This window comes from Barbus barbus, assembly GCF_936440315.1.
Source record: "Barbus barbus genome assembly, chromosome: 17".
NCBI lineage: Eukaryota > Metazoa > Chordata > Actinopteri > Cypriniformes > Cyprinidae > Barbus > Barbus barbus.
In genome coordinates, this window is record NC_136745.1 from 29,427,912 (window position 1) to 29,442,514 (window position 14,603).

General features: G+C 42.6%; 1 protein-coding gene across 1 annotated transcript in view; it reads right to left on the reverse strand.

Annotated features, from left to right (window-relative positions):
• Positions 1-512: 512 nt before the first annotated feature.
• The window catches only part of LOC306883633 (GDNF family receptor alpha-4-like), a gene marked incomplete at its 5' end in the record, with an annotated part of 102,167 nt that continues 88,076 nt past the window's right edge, over positions 513-14,603 (reverse strand). Inside the window, 2 exons of the mRNA XM_079438991.1 lie at positions 513-1,833; positions 3,760-3,920. Of these exons, the coding sequence (XP_079295117.1) occupies positions 1,693-1,833; positions 3,760-3,920 (302 nt within the window). The 3' untranslated portion in view covers positions 513-1,692. The remainder of the gene's footprint in view (positions 1,834-3,759; positions 3,921-14,603) is intronic.

Below are 14,603 nucleotides of genomic sequence, written 5' to 3' on the forward strand. Positions count from 1 at the left end.
GAGTTCTACAAATATATATATATATATATATATATATATATATATATATATATATATATATATATATATATATTTGTAGAACTCTATTATTATTATCTTTTTTTTGTTTTATATATATATCTTAGTGGAATTAATGGCTTTAACACGGTCAAATTTTGACAAAATGTTCTTCCCTTCCTGAGATCCAAATAATCCCTCTGCCACAGTTCACTTGATTTACCTGGCCATAAACTATCTCTGTGGGAACGAGGAATCTTTATAGCTTCTCCTCTCTCTATTAATAACTGTTTCTCCACACTTTTGGCCCCAAGCATGGTTTTGACAAAGACACACAAGCACCATGTGTAGTTTCACCTGACTAACTTTTCCACATTTTTGTGCCAGTTTGCTCAAAGTTTCTGAGGCACAAAGGAACAGCAACAGGCTTTAAATGAACCAGCATCTTTTATTAGTGCCATATGATGAACCAAAGAATGTTCCATAATGAGATTCCCAGCCTTCCTTTAGAAATATCAAGGGCTTTATTAGCAGCGGCTGGAGCGGGAAACACCTCTCTTACTCCGTTCCCACAACGGCAGCCTTCATATTCATGATCAGAACCAATGGGACTCCTCATAAACACACCGTATTATACATAAAGACACAGTACCGGTCAGGAAATCAGCTGTGGCGACGCCACAACAATGTTGAGTCTCCAAGACTGGTTAGTTGAAGTAGCTTGTGTCCCAATAGCACATTATGGGGTTTGGGAATAGTACTGTTTACTTCGTGATAATGGTTAGAGAGTCGGACTCGTAATCCAAAGGTTGCGGGTTCGAGTCTCATGTCTATCAGGGATTGTAGGTGGGGGGAGTGAATGTCCAGCGCTCTCTCCACCCTCAATACCACGACTGAGGTGCCCTTGAGCAAGGCACCGAACCCCCAACTGCTCCCCGGGCGCTGCAGCATAAATGGCTGCCCACTGCTCCGGGTGTGTGTTTACGGTGTGTGTGTGTGTGTGTGTTCACTGCTGTGTGTGTGCACGTTGGATGGGTTAAATGCAGAGCACGAATTCTGAGTATGGGTCACCATACTTGGCAGTATGTCACTTCACTTCACTTCACTTCCACCCAAAGCATTACCATTCTGTTATTGATCAGAAATAGCCTATGTCTTCTCTTCAGTCAAGTTGAACAGAATGATATTAAATTGCCATTTTCCTCAAGGGCATCTCCAAACGGTTGAACTGACGCATGAGGAACTATAAAAGAAAGAAGAAAAAGCTTCATTTCTCTCCACATTTCATCAGGAATTGATTTTGGAGTGCTAGAAGGTTATTTGGCCTTTAGAAACTTTTAGTCTTTTGAACTGGCTCGCCCACAAACCCCACAAAAATATGATTTTACACTGAAACTCTCAATGAACAGCACAGATTCGTATTGAATCTGTGTCGCTATGAACATATCTACAGGTAGGTTTTCCGCTGGCCTTTGAGTTTGACTAACCACATTCATTTCTAGAAAAGTGCCTTGCAAATTCAGATTCTGTAGGTTTTACTGGCGCTTCCACAGAAACAGAGATAACACGATGACTTCAATGTTAGAGAAATGAGGCCGGCGTGGACAGTTTCTCCAGCTCTGGAGCTGAACAGGTTCCAGTTGGTCCAAAATCACGGGCCCGTCAGAATAGATGTCCCAAAAGTCTTGAGTCTGTTTACTGATCACAGCGGAGCAAGAAGCTGAGAAACACACAAATCCAGAGAAGCAGCGACGCCGCAGCAAACGCACGAGCCGAGTTCTGCTGCGTGTCGAAGGACGCGGTGGAGTCGGACCAAAGCCTCACCTTCGCAGAGTCCTGAGGAACGAGAGGAGAAAGCATTACCAGTTTGGTTTAGAATAGGAGTTGCAAACCCTACATTTGCACTCCCCCCAAAAAAAGTTTAAATTTAAATGGAAGTTTGGTCGTGTGCAAATCAGGGTCAGAAATTGTTCAAATAAAAGACGATATTTAACCCCTGGAATTGATTTCCAGCAACATTTTTTTACCTTTGCAATGGCGAATTTTAACTATTATACTAAATGTATTTATGAAAGCCTGTTTCTGCTACTGAATTTAAGTGAATGAAAAATAAATAAATAATTGAGACTTTTTATCTTGCAATTCTGATTCTGACTATAAACTCGCAGTTGCAAGTTATTAAGTCCAATTCTGAGGGGGGGGGGGGGTTCTTACAATTGCGGGTTTATATCTAACAATTCTCAATAAGTTACTTTTTTCTCAATAAGTTTAAATATCGCAATTCTGACTTTTTTTCGTGCAACTGGAAGTTTATATCTCGCAATTCTGACTTTTTTTTCTTATAATTGTGAGTTTATATAGGCCTATCATGAAATTCTGAGGAAAAAAGTCGGAATTGTTAGATACATTTTTTATTCTTTAATCAGTGTCGGAAATGGACATCCATATGTATCTGTATTTAAAACCAAATATACTAAAATTTACTATACCAACTAATTCAATCAGAATACTATAACCTGTTACCAATAAAAATTGTATCAACATTAACAAAAGCCATCTTTACACTGCAAAGCTGGAACAGCATGCAAAGGTGGCATCTGACATGGCATTTATGCAGACTCTTTAATGTTGCTCAAAGATGACATACATTTATAGTTGTTACACAACAACTGCATAATGTGAATAGCCAAAGTACAAAAAAGAATATAAGAATATAGTGTTCAGTTAGTATAGTATATAGCATTAAGTTACTTTTAAAAATATGGTGTCACTCCATAAAAAGTAACTAATTGCATTACTTAGTTACTTTTTATGGAAAGTAATGCATTGTTACTTTTGTGTTATTTTTTTTATTTTTTTGCCATCAGGGCTGGGCTTGCTTATTTGTTGTAATAAACAAGTTAGATTGATAATTGATAAGCCCCAGGCTGATAGAGGTGTCTCTGCACCTCACTTCTAATCTCTCTCAATATTTTGTTGCAAATTTAAAAGAAATGCAATACTTTTCTAGCTACTTCAAAAAGTAATCTGATTATGTAACTGACGTTACCTGTACTTCTTTACGCCCCACACTGAAAGAACACAGTGCTGCACTTCATTCTGAAACATTTCATTCACTCTTTTTATTGCATTTTAGTTGTATTAATCATGCAGCCCTGGTTTTACCATAAGAGACTCCCCATTTGCCATTTTGTACAACTCTAGAGAAATCGGCCAAATTTTGCAATCTCTCAGCAGCACAGATGAAATGGCTCTTTATTGTGCAAAGCCGGTTCCTTCGGAGCCAAACTACAATCAAGGCAGTTATAAACCCATAACCGAACTGCTCCCCATCTCTAACCCTCACCTGTGTGGATTTGGCTGGGTTCAGAGCGTTCTGTTGCATTACTTATTTAAAAAAAAATCAACTCAAATATGTTGTTGCAAATTTAAAAGAAATTCAATACTTTACTAGCTACTTGAAAAAGTAATCTGATTACGTTACTCACGTTACCTGTACTTCTTTACCCCCCACACTGAAAGAACACAGTGCTGCACTTCACACTGAAACAGGCAACACATATTTTTATTCCATTTTACATTTATTAAGACTCCCCATTTGCCATTTTGTACAGCTCTAGAGAAATCGGCCCAATTTTGCAATCTCTCAGCAGCACAGATGAAATGGCTCTTTATTGTGCAAAGCCAGTTCATTCAGAGCCACACTACAATCAAGGCAGTTATAAACCCATGACCAAACTGCTCCCCATCTCTAACCCTCACCTGTGTGGGTTTGGCTGGGCTCAGAGCGTTCTGTTCAGTCTCCATCGTGACAAACACAGTCGTTCTCCGTGGCCCTCGGTCCGTCACAGGGCTTAACCGTGGCAGTCGGGTGGGAGTGGGCGTGAAGTCCATTCCATTCCCAAACGTCAGGAGAGCATTCCCTATTCATGCAACAGACAAGACGTCCACAGCCCAGAATCAAACGCACATAATTTCAACTCGCAACTGCTTGTGTTATCAGACGCTTATTGGAATTCTAAGCGTCTAAGCGGCACTCAGTATTCTGCTCAGGCCACGCTTCTGCACCTGCCTCTCCACATCCTCTCATTAACTCACAGATGAGTGGCTTGACCAAACATCACTCTCATCCGCTCACATCGCTCACTCTGAGAGCTGCCACTCGGCTGTCTGAGGAGTTACTTCATGTAAGAGATCTCTGTTTGAACAGGACTGAGCAGAATATTGCCACAGAGTCGGCCGTATTGATGAATCGCAATATATATAATACATAAGGACCTTCAGGAACAGGACTGGAGGAGTGTGACTGAGAGGGGGCTGGATATCAATCAGACATTCATTTATGCTTGCGGCTCAGAATAAGCTTTGCACTTCAGATATATCTTTACATTTTCAAACGACTGCGGCATATTTAACGTCAAATGGTAAATTGCAGCAGAAGATCTAAATACAGACTGTTTATGGGTGTTTCTTCTATATCGGCACAGTGACGTTTTAGGAAACAAACTCTCACACATTTCACTAGCTGAATTTATTCTGTCATTTTTGTCAATTTTATATGAAATATCACTTTGTAACATCTCAAATCAGATTTCAGTCAGTGGTGGAAATTACGGTGGTGGGAATGATACATAAACATTTTTATTTTAATTTAACATTATTTTATTATTTATTATTATTAATTTTATTGTTTATATTAATTTTATTATTGATTAATAATTATAATCATTAATTATATATGTGTGTGTGTGTATATATATATATATATATATATATATATATATATATATATATATATATATATATATATATATATATATACACATTATCTCACAGAAGTGAGTACACCCCTCACATTTTTGTAAATATTTTATTATATCTTTTCATGTGACAACACTGAAGAAATGACACTTTGCTACAATGTAAAGTAGTGAGTGTATAGCTTGTATAACAGTGTAAATTTGCTGTCCCCTCAAAATAACTCAACACACAGCCATATCTAAACCGCTGGCCACAAAAGTGAGAACACCCCTAAGTGAAAATGTCCAAATTGGGCCAATTAGCCATTTTCTCTCCCCGGTGTCATGTGACCCGTTAGTGTTACAAGGTCTCAGGTGTGAATGGGGAGCAGGTGTGTTAAATTTGGTGTTATCGCTCTCACTCTCTCATACTGGTCACTGGAAGTTCAACATGGCACCTCATGGCAAAGAACTCTCTGAAGATCTGAAAGAAAGAATTGTTGCTCTACATAAAGATGGCGTAGGCTATAAGAAGATTGACAAGACCCTGAAACTGAGCTGCAGCACGGTGGCTAAGACCATACAGCAGTTTAACAGGACAGTTTCCTCTCAGAACAAGCCTCGTCATGGTCAACCAAAGAAGTTGAGTGCACGTGCTCAGCGTCATATCCAGAGGTTGTGTTTGGGAATAGACGTATGAGTGCTGACAGCATTGCTGCAGAGGTTGAAGGGGTGGGGGGTCAGTCTGTCAGTACTCAGACCATACACCGCACACTGCCTCAAATTGGTCTGCACGGCTCTCGTCCCAGAAGGAAGCCTCTTCTAAAGATGATGCACAAGAAAGCCAGCTGCTAAAAAAGCTGAGGGTAAAGGGGATGGACTGGCCAAGTGTTGCGGTCCTACTCGCCCCGCTTAGCGGGATTCGAACCGCGGTCTCCGACGTGGGAAGCGGGCACTCTAACGAGGAGGCTAAAGGTCACAGCCTCTAGCGTCTGTTGCTAGAGCGCCACTTGAGATCGGGGAGTGAGGGTTTACCTGCAGAGCACTTACCCACTGGCCTCTGCTACACTCACCCCCCTAAACCTCACTCCCATCCAGGTCACGGCACCAATGTTGCGGTCCTACTCGCCCCGCTCTGAGCAGGGTTCGAAACGCGGTCTCCGGCGTGGGAGGCGGGCGCTCTAACGAGGAGGCTAAAGGCCACGGCCCCTAGCGTCTGTCGCTAGAGCGCCACTTGAGATCGGGGAGTGAGGTTTTACCTGCACAGCACTTACCCGCTGGCCTCTGCTACACTAGCATGTCTCCCGACCTAAACCCTATTGAGCATCTGTGGGGCATCCTCAAATGGAAGGTGGAGGAGCGCAAGGTCTCTAACATCCACCAGCTCCGTGATGTCGTCATGGAGGAGTGGAAGAGGACTCCAGTGGCAACCTGTGAAGCTCTGGTGAACTCCATGCCCAAGAGGGTTAAGGCAGTGCTGGAAAATAATAGTGGCCACACAAAATATTGACACTTTGGGCCCAATTTGGGCATTTTCACTTAGGGGTGTACTCACTTTTGTGGCCAGTGGTTTAAACATTAATGGCTGTGTGTTATTTTGAGGGGACAGCAAATTTACACTGTTATACAAGCTGTACACTCACTATTTTACATTGTAGCAAAGTGTCATTACTTCAGTGTTGTCACATGAAAAGATATAATAAAATATTTACAAAAATGTGAGGGGTGTACACACTTCTGTGAGATACTATATATATATATATATATATATATATATATATATATTAGTTTGATTGTTTGTTATTTCATAGTTAGTTTTTTTGTATTCTAAGTAGTTTGTATTATAGTTAATACTTTTTATGTAATTTGGAACAGAACTGACAATATGTAATAGTGAATAAAAATAGTGGAAAAAAGTAAAATGGCAAAATATATTAAAATATATATATATTAAATTTAACATTCAAACTACCATTCAAAAGTAAGGTTTTTTTGGGGAAATTAATACTTTTATTCATCAAAAGTCCCTGAAATCTCATTTATAATGTTACAAAAGATTTGTATTTCAAATCAATATTGTTCCTTTGAACTTTTTATTTATCAAATAATCTTGAAACCTATCACAGTTACAACAAAAATATTCAGCAGCACAACTGTTTTCAACATTGATAATAATCAGAAATGTTTCTTAAGCAGCGAATCATCATATTAGAATGATTTCTGAAGGACCATGTGACACTGAAGACTGCAGTAATGATGCTGAAAATTCCGCTTTGATCACAGCAATAAATTACATTTTATTCAAATATAATATTGAAATAATATGAGCCATTCAATAAATCATTTTTGCACAAATGAAAAAGTGTCACTCCCTCTAAATTATAAAATTATATATAAAAAACTAATTTATATTTTAACAGGGATTTTTATATTTTAAGATTTAAAGGTGTTTGAAAAACTAAGATGAAAGCATGTGACCTTAACATAAGAAAAAAGAAAGTATGTTCTTAGGAAATCTCTTAGCTTTTATAGAAATCAATGCCTGGGATACAAAAGTGCCCATAGTTGAAGAAACACCCATTTATTCGGTCAACATGGATTTCAAGATTAGTATTAAGGGTTAGGTAAAGGAAATCGTCTATATTACGTATGTAACCCTCGTTCCCTGAAGGAGGGAATGGAGACGTAACGTCAGAGTGACTGACGAAAATGGGATCTCGCCCGAGAGCCCAATCACCTTCGAGTGTTAACCAAACAAACCAATGACAGTTGGCGTGCGTGTTTCGCCACGCGCACCCTGCTCCCAAACACACATCAGTTTTTCGCTGAGGAGCCGAGACTGTGTGCCCCGGCCGTACAGCGGTGGTACAGCAACTGTGGCGACGGGACGTTATGTCTCCGTTCCCTCCTTCACATCCTGCGTAAAGGAGGTACCATGTGGAGATTACACATATGGACTGGCCAGGGGCAGTACTACATTTGGAAGTCTCTGAGGTAGACTCAGCCAGCCTGGGGTGAGATAACTACACAGCAGGGATGGCAGAAGGTCTCTGCCAGGGAAAGACACGGGCTCAACATGAGGGGAGCCGTACCATGGAAGATTACACATGTGGGATTACCCGAAGGGAAATCACTACACACGGGCACCTAGCCCAGCACAAGGGCTGACCTTGGGCAAACACACGAGTGCTGGACCTGGCATTTGGCGCTCTGCCATGCCTGACTGCTGAGGGTGCGGGAGGAACTTCAACAGGGTTGGCCGCGGGGAACTGAACTGAGAAGCAATAAAAGCGCACGTATCCAGTCTGTAGAGGGGAATGGCGCAGTAAGCGTGATTGACACCCACATTTCACTGCTGGTTATACTCTGTATAATTGTGTATGTGACAAATAAAAATCTTGAATCTCTTGAATCTTGAACCGAGCAGGTTCCAGTGTTACTGGCCATCTGAGGCAAGTACACAGGAGGACACGGGCTCTACACGGAGATTATAAAATCTCGGAAACGTGTTAGGTGTCGCACTGATATCCTGAAGCTATGCGTCTGGTCTACGTAAATGCGCACGGCGCGGACGGGACAGTGCAGAGCAATGGCTGGGTCTGCCTCCTCCCGGGGCAATGCTTGCAAGTTCACCACCTGATTCCTAAAGGGTGTGGTGCGAACTTTGGACACATATCCAGGACCGGGGTCTCAGGACAATGTGAGAGTTACCCGGTCCGAATTCTAGGCACGAATCGTCGAACGAAAATGCCTGCAGGTCCCCTACCCTCTTGACTGAGGTCAATGCAGTGAGGAGCACCGTCTTCAATGACAGAAACTTAAGCTCTACTGACTGCAGAGGCTCAAAGGGCTCCTCCCTCAAGGCTGTCAGGACCGAGGGGAGATCCCAAGAGGGTACCAGATGAGGGCGGAGGATTTAACCTCCTCGCCCTTCTGAGGAACCTGGTGACCAAGTCGTGCTTCCCCACAGACTTACCGCCTACTACATCATGATGTGCGGCAATAGCGGCAACATACACTTTGAGGGTGGAGGGAGACCGCCTTTGCTCCAACCCATCTTGCAGGAAAGAGAGCACGACCGCGATCGAGCAACTCCAGGGGTCTCACTGGCGGAAAGAACACCAATCGACGAACAGGTTCCACTTCAGCCTGTAAGCGTGTCTTGTAGACGGGGCTCTAGCTGAAGTGATGGTGTTTACTACCACTGGAGGTAGTCCACCTAGAACCTCCACGTCCCATCCAGGGACCACACGTGGAGATTCCACAAGTCTGGACGTGGGTGCCAGAGGGTCCCCCCCTCTCTGAGAAAGGAGATCCCTCCTCAGTTGAATTTGCCAAGGAGGGGCTGTCGCGAGGAGCATTAGTTCAGGAAACCAGGTCCGATTGGACCAGTACGGTGCCACCAAGAGGACCTGCTCCTCGTCCTCCCTGACCTTGCACAGGGTCTGTGCGAGAACGCTCACTGGGGGAAACACATATTTGCGTAGGCAACGAGGCCAGCTGTGTGCCAGTGCGTCTGTGCCGAGGGTCCCCTCAGACAGGGAGTAAAACAGCTGGCAGTGGGACGTGTCTGGGGACTTGCAGGAGGGCCATGGCGTGCAGGGCAGAAGCGGCCTGTCCAGCAGCACTGCAAGCCTTGGCTATTAGGGCGGACGAGAACTTACAGGCCCTGGACGGAAGGCGTGAATTACCCCTCCAGGCGGCGGCGCTTTGCGGGCAAAGCTGCATGGCAATAGCGCTCTCGACTGGGGGGGATCTCCACATACCCTTGGACCGCCCTACCGTCGAGGCTCCAGGCCTGTTTCGGGCAGAAAAATGTGCCCTCCAAGACCTAGTCACCTCCTCATGCACCTTCGGGAAGAAAGGAACTGGGGGCGGCTGCCGGCGATTGGCCTGCGCCCCCAGGAACCAATCGTCCAGCCTCGAGCGTTCGGGAGAAGGAGGCCTCCAGTCCGGCCCGGGAAAGCATAGTAGTCAGCTCAGGATCTGACTCAGGCAACGCCACTCTTCCTGACGGAGGCAGCGCAGCCGAATCATCATCTCCCGAGCCTAGCTCGCCCTCCAATGCAGATGCTGGGCCGTGCCTTGTCCGAGGATCCCGAGAGCTCGTCCGGGAACACCAGATGTTGCAATGCGCTGGAGGAGTGAGAGGCCCGCGGAGATGCACTCGACGGGGAAGCTCTCACTGTGATCCTCTAGTCACCCTGACCATGAGCTGAAGTAGCTAGAACGGGGCATGGCAAGGGGGATACCCCCCGGTTTGACGAGGAGGTATCTAGAGCACAGCATCCTGATGGTCATGTTCCTTTCCTTTCCAGGCTTTCCTGTAGCTCAAATAGTAGAGCATGGTGCTAGCAACGCCAAGGTCATGGGTTCGATTCCCAGGGAAAGCAAGAGCTGATAAAATGTAAAAACTGTAACTTGAATGCAATGTAAGATGTAAAATGTAAATGTAATGTGCCTGCAATGAGAACATGACTCATCCACGAGCGCTGCTTCAGCGTGCTGATAGCCCAAGCACGAGACACAGTGATCGTAACTGTCAGATAAAGCCAGGAAAAACCACACCCAGAAACACACGAGCGGGAAGCCATCTTTAAAAAGACGCCCGTCGCTCGAGGAGCTCTTTTAGATAGGATCCTGTCTGTTCCTATCTGTCATGCTGCTGAGAGGTTTGCGATTGTAGCTCCGTGTAGCTTCGCTTTTCTGTTGAATCTTACTGCTGAATCTTACTTTCACTCTCTGTTGTTTAAGTGGTAAAACATAACTTAATTCCCACCATATTTCTGATATTATCTATCAAACTAACCTGACTAATTTGATCGTTCGCTTTTAATCTAAAACTGCGCGTGCAGCGCGTTAGCATTTGTTAGCCGGTTAGCTTGTCATAAGTGTTTCTACTCGCGTCTATTACTGTTTTATTTTTTCTCACTCCATTTTTCACGAGTTAATCAAACAACAGTGGTAAGTTAAGTCGGTATCATTCATCAATCACGGTGAGTAATGGCTTCTTCTCCTGCTATTGTTGTTAACACTGTTTGCCACATGTATAGTATATCCCTTTCTCTGTCAGCGACGAGGGATTCACATGTGATAAATGCAGGGAAATAGTTAGGCTGACAGAGAAGGTTTTAGAACTAGAGACACGCATCCAAACTTTAGTTGAGGACAGTAAGAATGTGAGGGCTGTAGATACTGCTTTGGATGCGACTAGCTTAGGGAGTCCTGTACATTGTTCGGTTCCGGCATTAGAGCCCATGCAGCAGGGCAACTGGGTGACTGTGATGCGGGTCAAAACACCGCTCTTCCGTTCCGATCAAAACATCAAACAGGTTCTCCCCACTCAGTGATGCACCCACTGAGAAACCTGATGAAAGTGCTCTAGTTATTGGCGATTCTATTGTACGGAACGTGAAAATAGAGACACCAGCCACCATAGTCCATTATTTACCGGGAGCCAGAGCGCCTGACATCTTGGCAAATTTAAAAGTGCTGGCTAATGCTAAACGTAAATTCAGTAAGATTGTTATCCACCTCGGCGCTAATGATGTTCAACTTCGCCAGTCGGAGATCACTAAAAATAATGTTAAAGAGGTGTGTGAACTTGCAAGTATGATGTCAGACACTGTAATATGCTCTGGCCCGCTCCCTGCTTACTGTGGCGATGAGAGTCATAGCAGACTGTCGTCACTCAATGGCTGGATGTCTAAGTGGTGCCCGCAGAATAACATAGGTTTTATAGACAATTGGATGATTTTTTGGGGCAGACCTGACCTGTTGAAAAGAGATGGTCTTCATCCCTCCTAGGGTGGTGCCGCTCTTCTCTCTAGAAATATGGCGTAAGTTTGTACTTGACTAACTGGGGCCCAGGTCAGGAAGCAGATAGACTGGCTAAACCGACCGTCTGCTAGTCGCCTCACATCACAGAAGTCAATTCTCAGCACATAGAGTCTCTTTCACCTAGATATCACACCATAGAAACTGTGTCTGTTCCCCGAACTAGAAAATACAAAAAAACGTCCAAACCAATTTATGAGTAACATCTTAATTGATGTTCAACAAATGAAAAATTTATATAGCAGAGAAACAAATGATAAAGTTGGCTAATTGAATAGGTGCCTTTCTACTAAAGTGCTTTTTGTAAATTATATAATAACTGATCATAAACTAGATAAAAAGACAGGCTTTAAGTATAACTCCTTTGAAGTAATGGTGCTTCATATAACATTATCTAGAGAAAAAAAGTATTAATGATAAATCCCCTGTGATGTTTGTACTGGCTATTGTATACAGGCCACCAGGGCACCATACAGACTTTATTACATTTATGTTAATTGTGTTAATTGTGTTTAAATTCTGCAGCAAAGCGATGATATATCAGATCATTATCTAGTCTTGTGTAAACTCCATATAGCTAAAGCTGTAAATTCAACTCCTTCTTACAAATATGGTAGAACCATCACTTCTACCACAAAGGACTGCTTTGTAAGTAATCTTCCTGATTTATCGCAATTCCTCAGCATATCCAACAGCGCATAAACATTTGATGATGTAACAAACTGTGGACTCTCTCTTTTCTAGCACTTTAGATACGTCTGCTCGTGGTTGTATCTCTCTATTAGTGCTACTGGATCTTAGCGCTGCATTCGACACTATCGATCACAACATCTTTGTTGGCATTAGTGCCAAACTTTGAAAAACTTTGTTGGCATTAGTGGAAGTGCATTAGCATGGTTCAAATCGTACTTATCTGACCGCCATCAATTCAGTGAATGAAGAGGTATCATATCGATCACAAGTGCAGTATGAAGTACCTCAAGGCTCAGTACTAGGGCCATTACTTTTCATGCTTTCATGTTACCCTTGGGAAATATCATTAGGAAACACGGGGTTAGCTTTCACTGTTATGTTGATGATACTCAGCTCTATATTTCTTTACGGCCCGGTGAAACACACCAATTTGAGAAACTTATGGAATGTATAGTCGATATAAAAAACTGGATGACGAGTATTTTCTTAATGTTAATTTCTGAAAAAACAGGTGTTAATTATCGGACCTAAAACCCGCAAAAGTAATAACCTAGAACACTGTCTAACACCTGATGGCTGCTCTGTAAATTCTTCGTCATCAGCCAGGAACCTAGGGGTGCTATTTGATAACAATCTCTCCTTTGACAGCCACGTTTCTAGCATTTGTAAAACTGCTTTTTTTCATCTTAAAAATATATCTAAACTGAAACCTATGCTCTCAATGTCAAATGCAGAAATGTTAATTCATGCGTTTATGACCTCAAGGTTAGATTTTTGTAATGCTTTATTGGGCGGTTGTTCTGTCCGCTTAATAAACAAACTACAGATGGTTCAAAATGCAGCAGCTAGAGTTCTTACTAGAACCAGGAAGTATGACCACATTAGCCCGCTTCTGTCAACACTGCACTGGCTCCCTATTAAACATCGTATAGATTTTAAAATCTTGTTAATTACTTATAAAGCCCTGAATGGTTTAGCTCCTCAGTACTTGAGTGAGCTCTTATCGCATTATAGTCCTCCACGTCCATTACGTTCTCAAAACTCTGGCCATTTGAATACTTAGAATATCAAAATCAACCGCGGGGGGCAGATCCTTTTTCTATTTAGCGCCCAAACTCTGGAACAATCTACCTAACACTGTTCGGGAGGCAGACACACTCTGTCAGTTTAAATCTAGATTAAAGACCCATCTCTTTAACCTGGCGTACACATAACACATTAATACGCTTCTAATATTCAAATCCGTTAAAGGATTGTGTAGAACCTTATTGAACCAAGACCAAACAATTATAGAATCTTGCATACCAAAGAGGAAACTTAGACGATTCCTTTCCCTTCGAGTCTGAAAGGGACCAAGCCTACTGACGCCTCCCTGTCTAAGAGAATAACCATCGTCTTATATCCTGAGACCCATAAATAATATTGAACAGTACAAAGCCTGTTGCATCTGGAAAGGATCCAGCACAGACCAACCCTGATAACTCCTGATCGCGTAACACAGTAATTCAATGATGGTATCAACAAGGAAGACTGTTTTACAACCAACGTCCGAGCTAAGAAAATCTCCAGATCTCCCCAAACGTGATATTCTCATGACCTCGAACAACTCTCCTCTCTCTCCTCCTCACATTCCAAAGGACACGTTTTATTTTCTCCTCTCTAACAGACAAAGAGATTTAAGTGTTCCCAAAAGGACAAATAATAATCGCTGCTGCTAATAAAGCAATATACTCAAAATCAATATATACAATATATTGACAATATATATTCAGGTTGTATTTTATGAAATTAAATTAAGATTGCTGTGTTATTGGAATCTATGGTATTGTTGTAATCTCCTGATGTCTAATTTTTCCCGATCACTATTGTTTAGTTTCACATGCTTGGTGTGATTATTTAGAATTTAGGATCGTTTAATCTATGCCTTAACCGCGTAATAGATAAAATTGATATATGTACTTTGGGTATGCAAAATACTTGGTGTTTGATTTTGAATGAAAGCTAGTTGTGTCAGCAATAATTTGGTGTGGATGAAAATTGTCTTTTATCATCATAATGATTACAACATGTATAGAAATCTGCTTTCAATAGTTTCTTCATGTGACAAAATAACTGAGCAGATAATGTATGCACGGAAAGAAGCCGTGCAGGACGGGGCTCCGCCCCACAGGAAGAATCTGATTGGTCGCCCGTGAGTGAATCCCAAATCAGCCCGTTAAAGACAGATGCCCAGCTTCGTTGCTTGCTGCTTGCTCACGCGCTGCTTGAAAACCTTGGCTTCGTCTCATTGAGTCGTGCCAAAGCGCTCCCAGCCATTAACAACTGGCCGAGCATTGA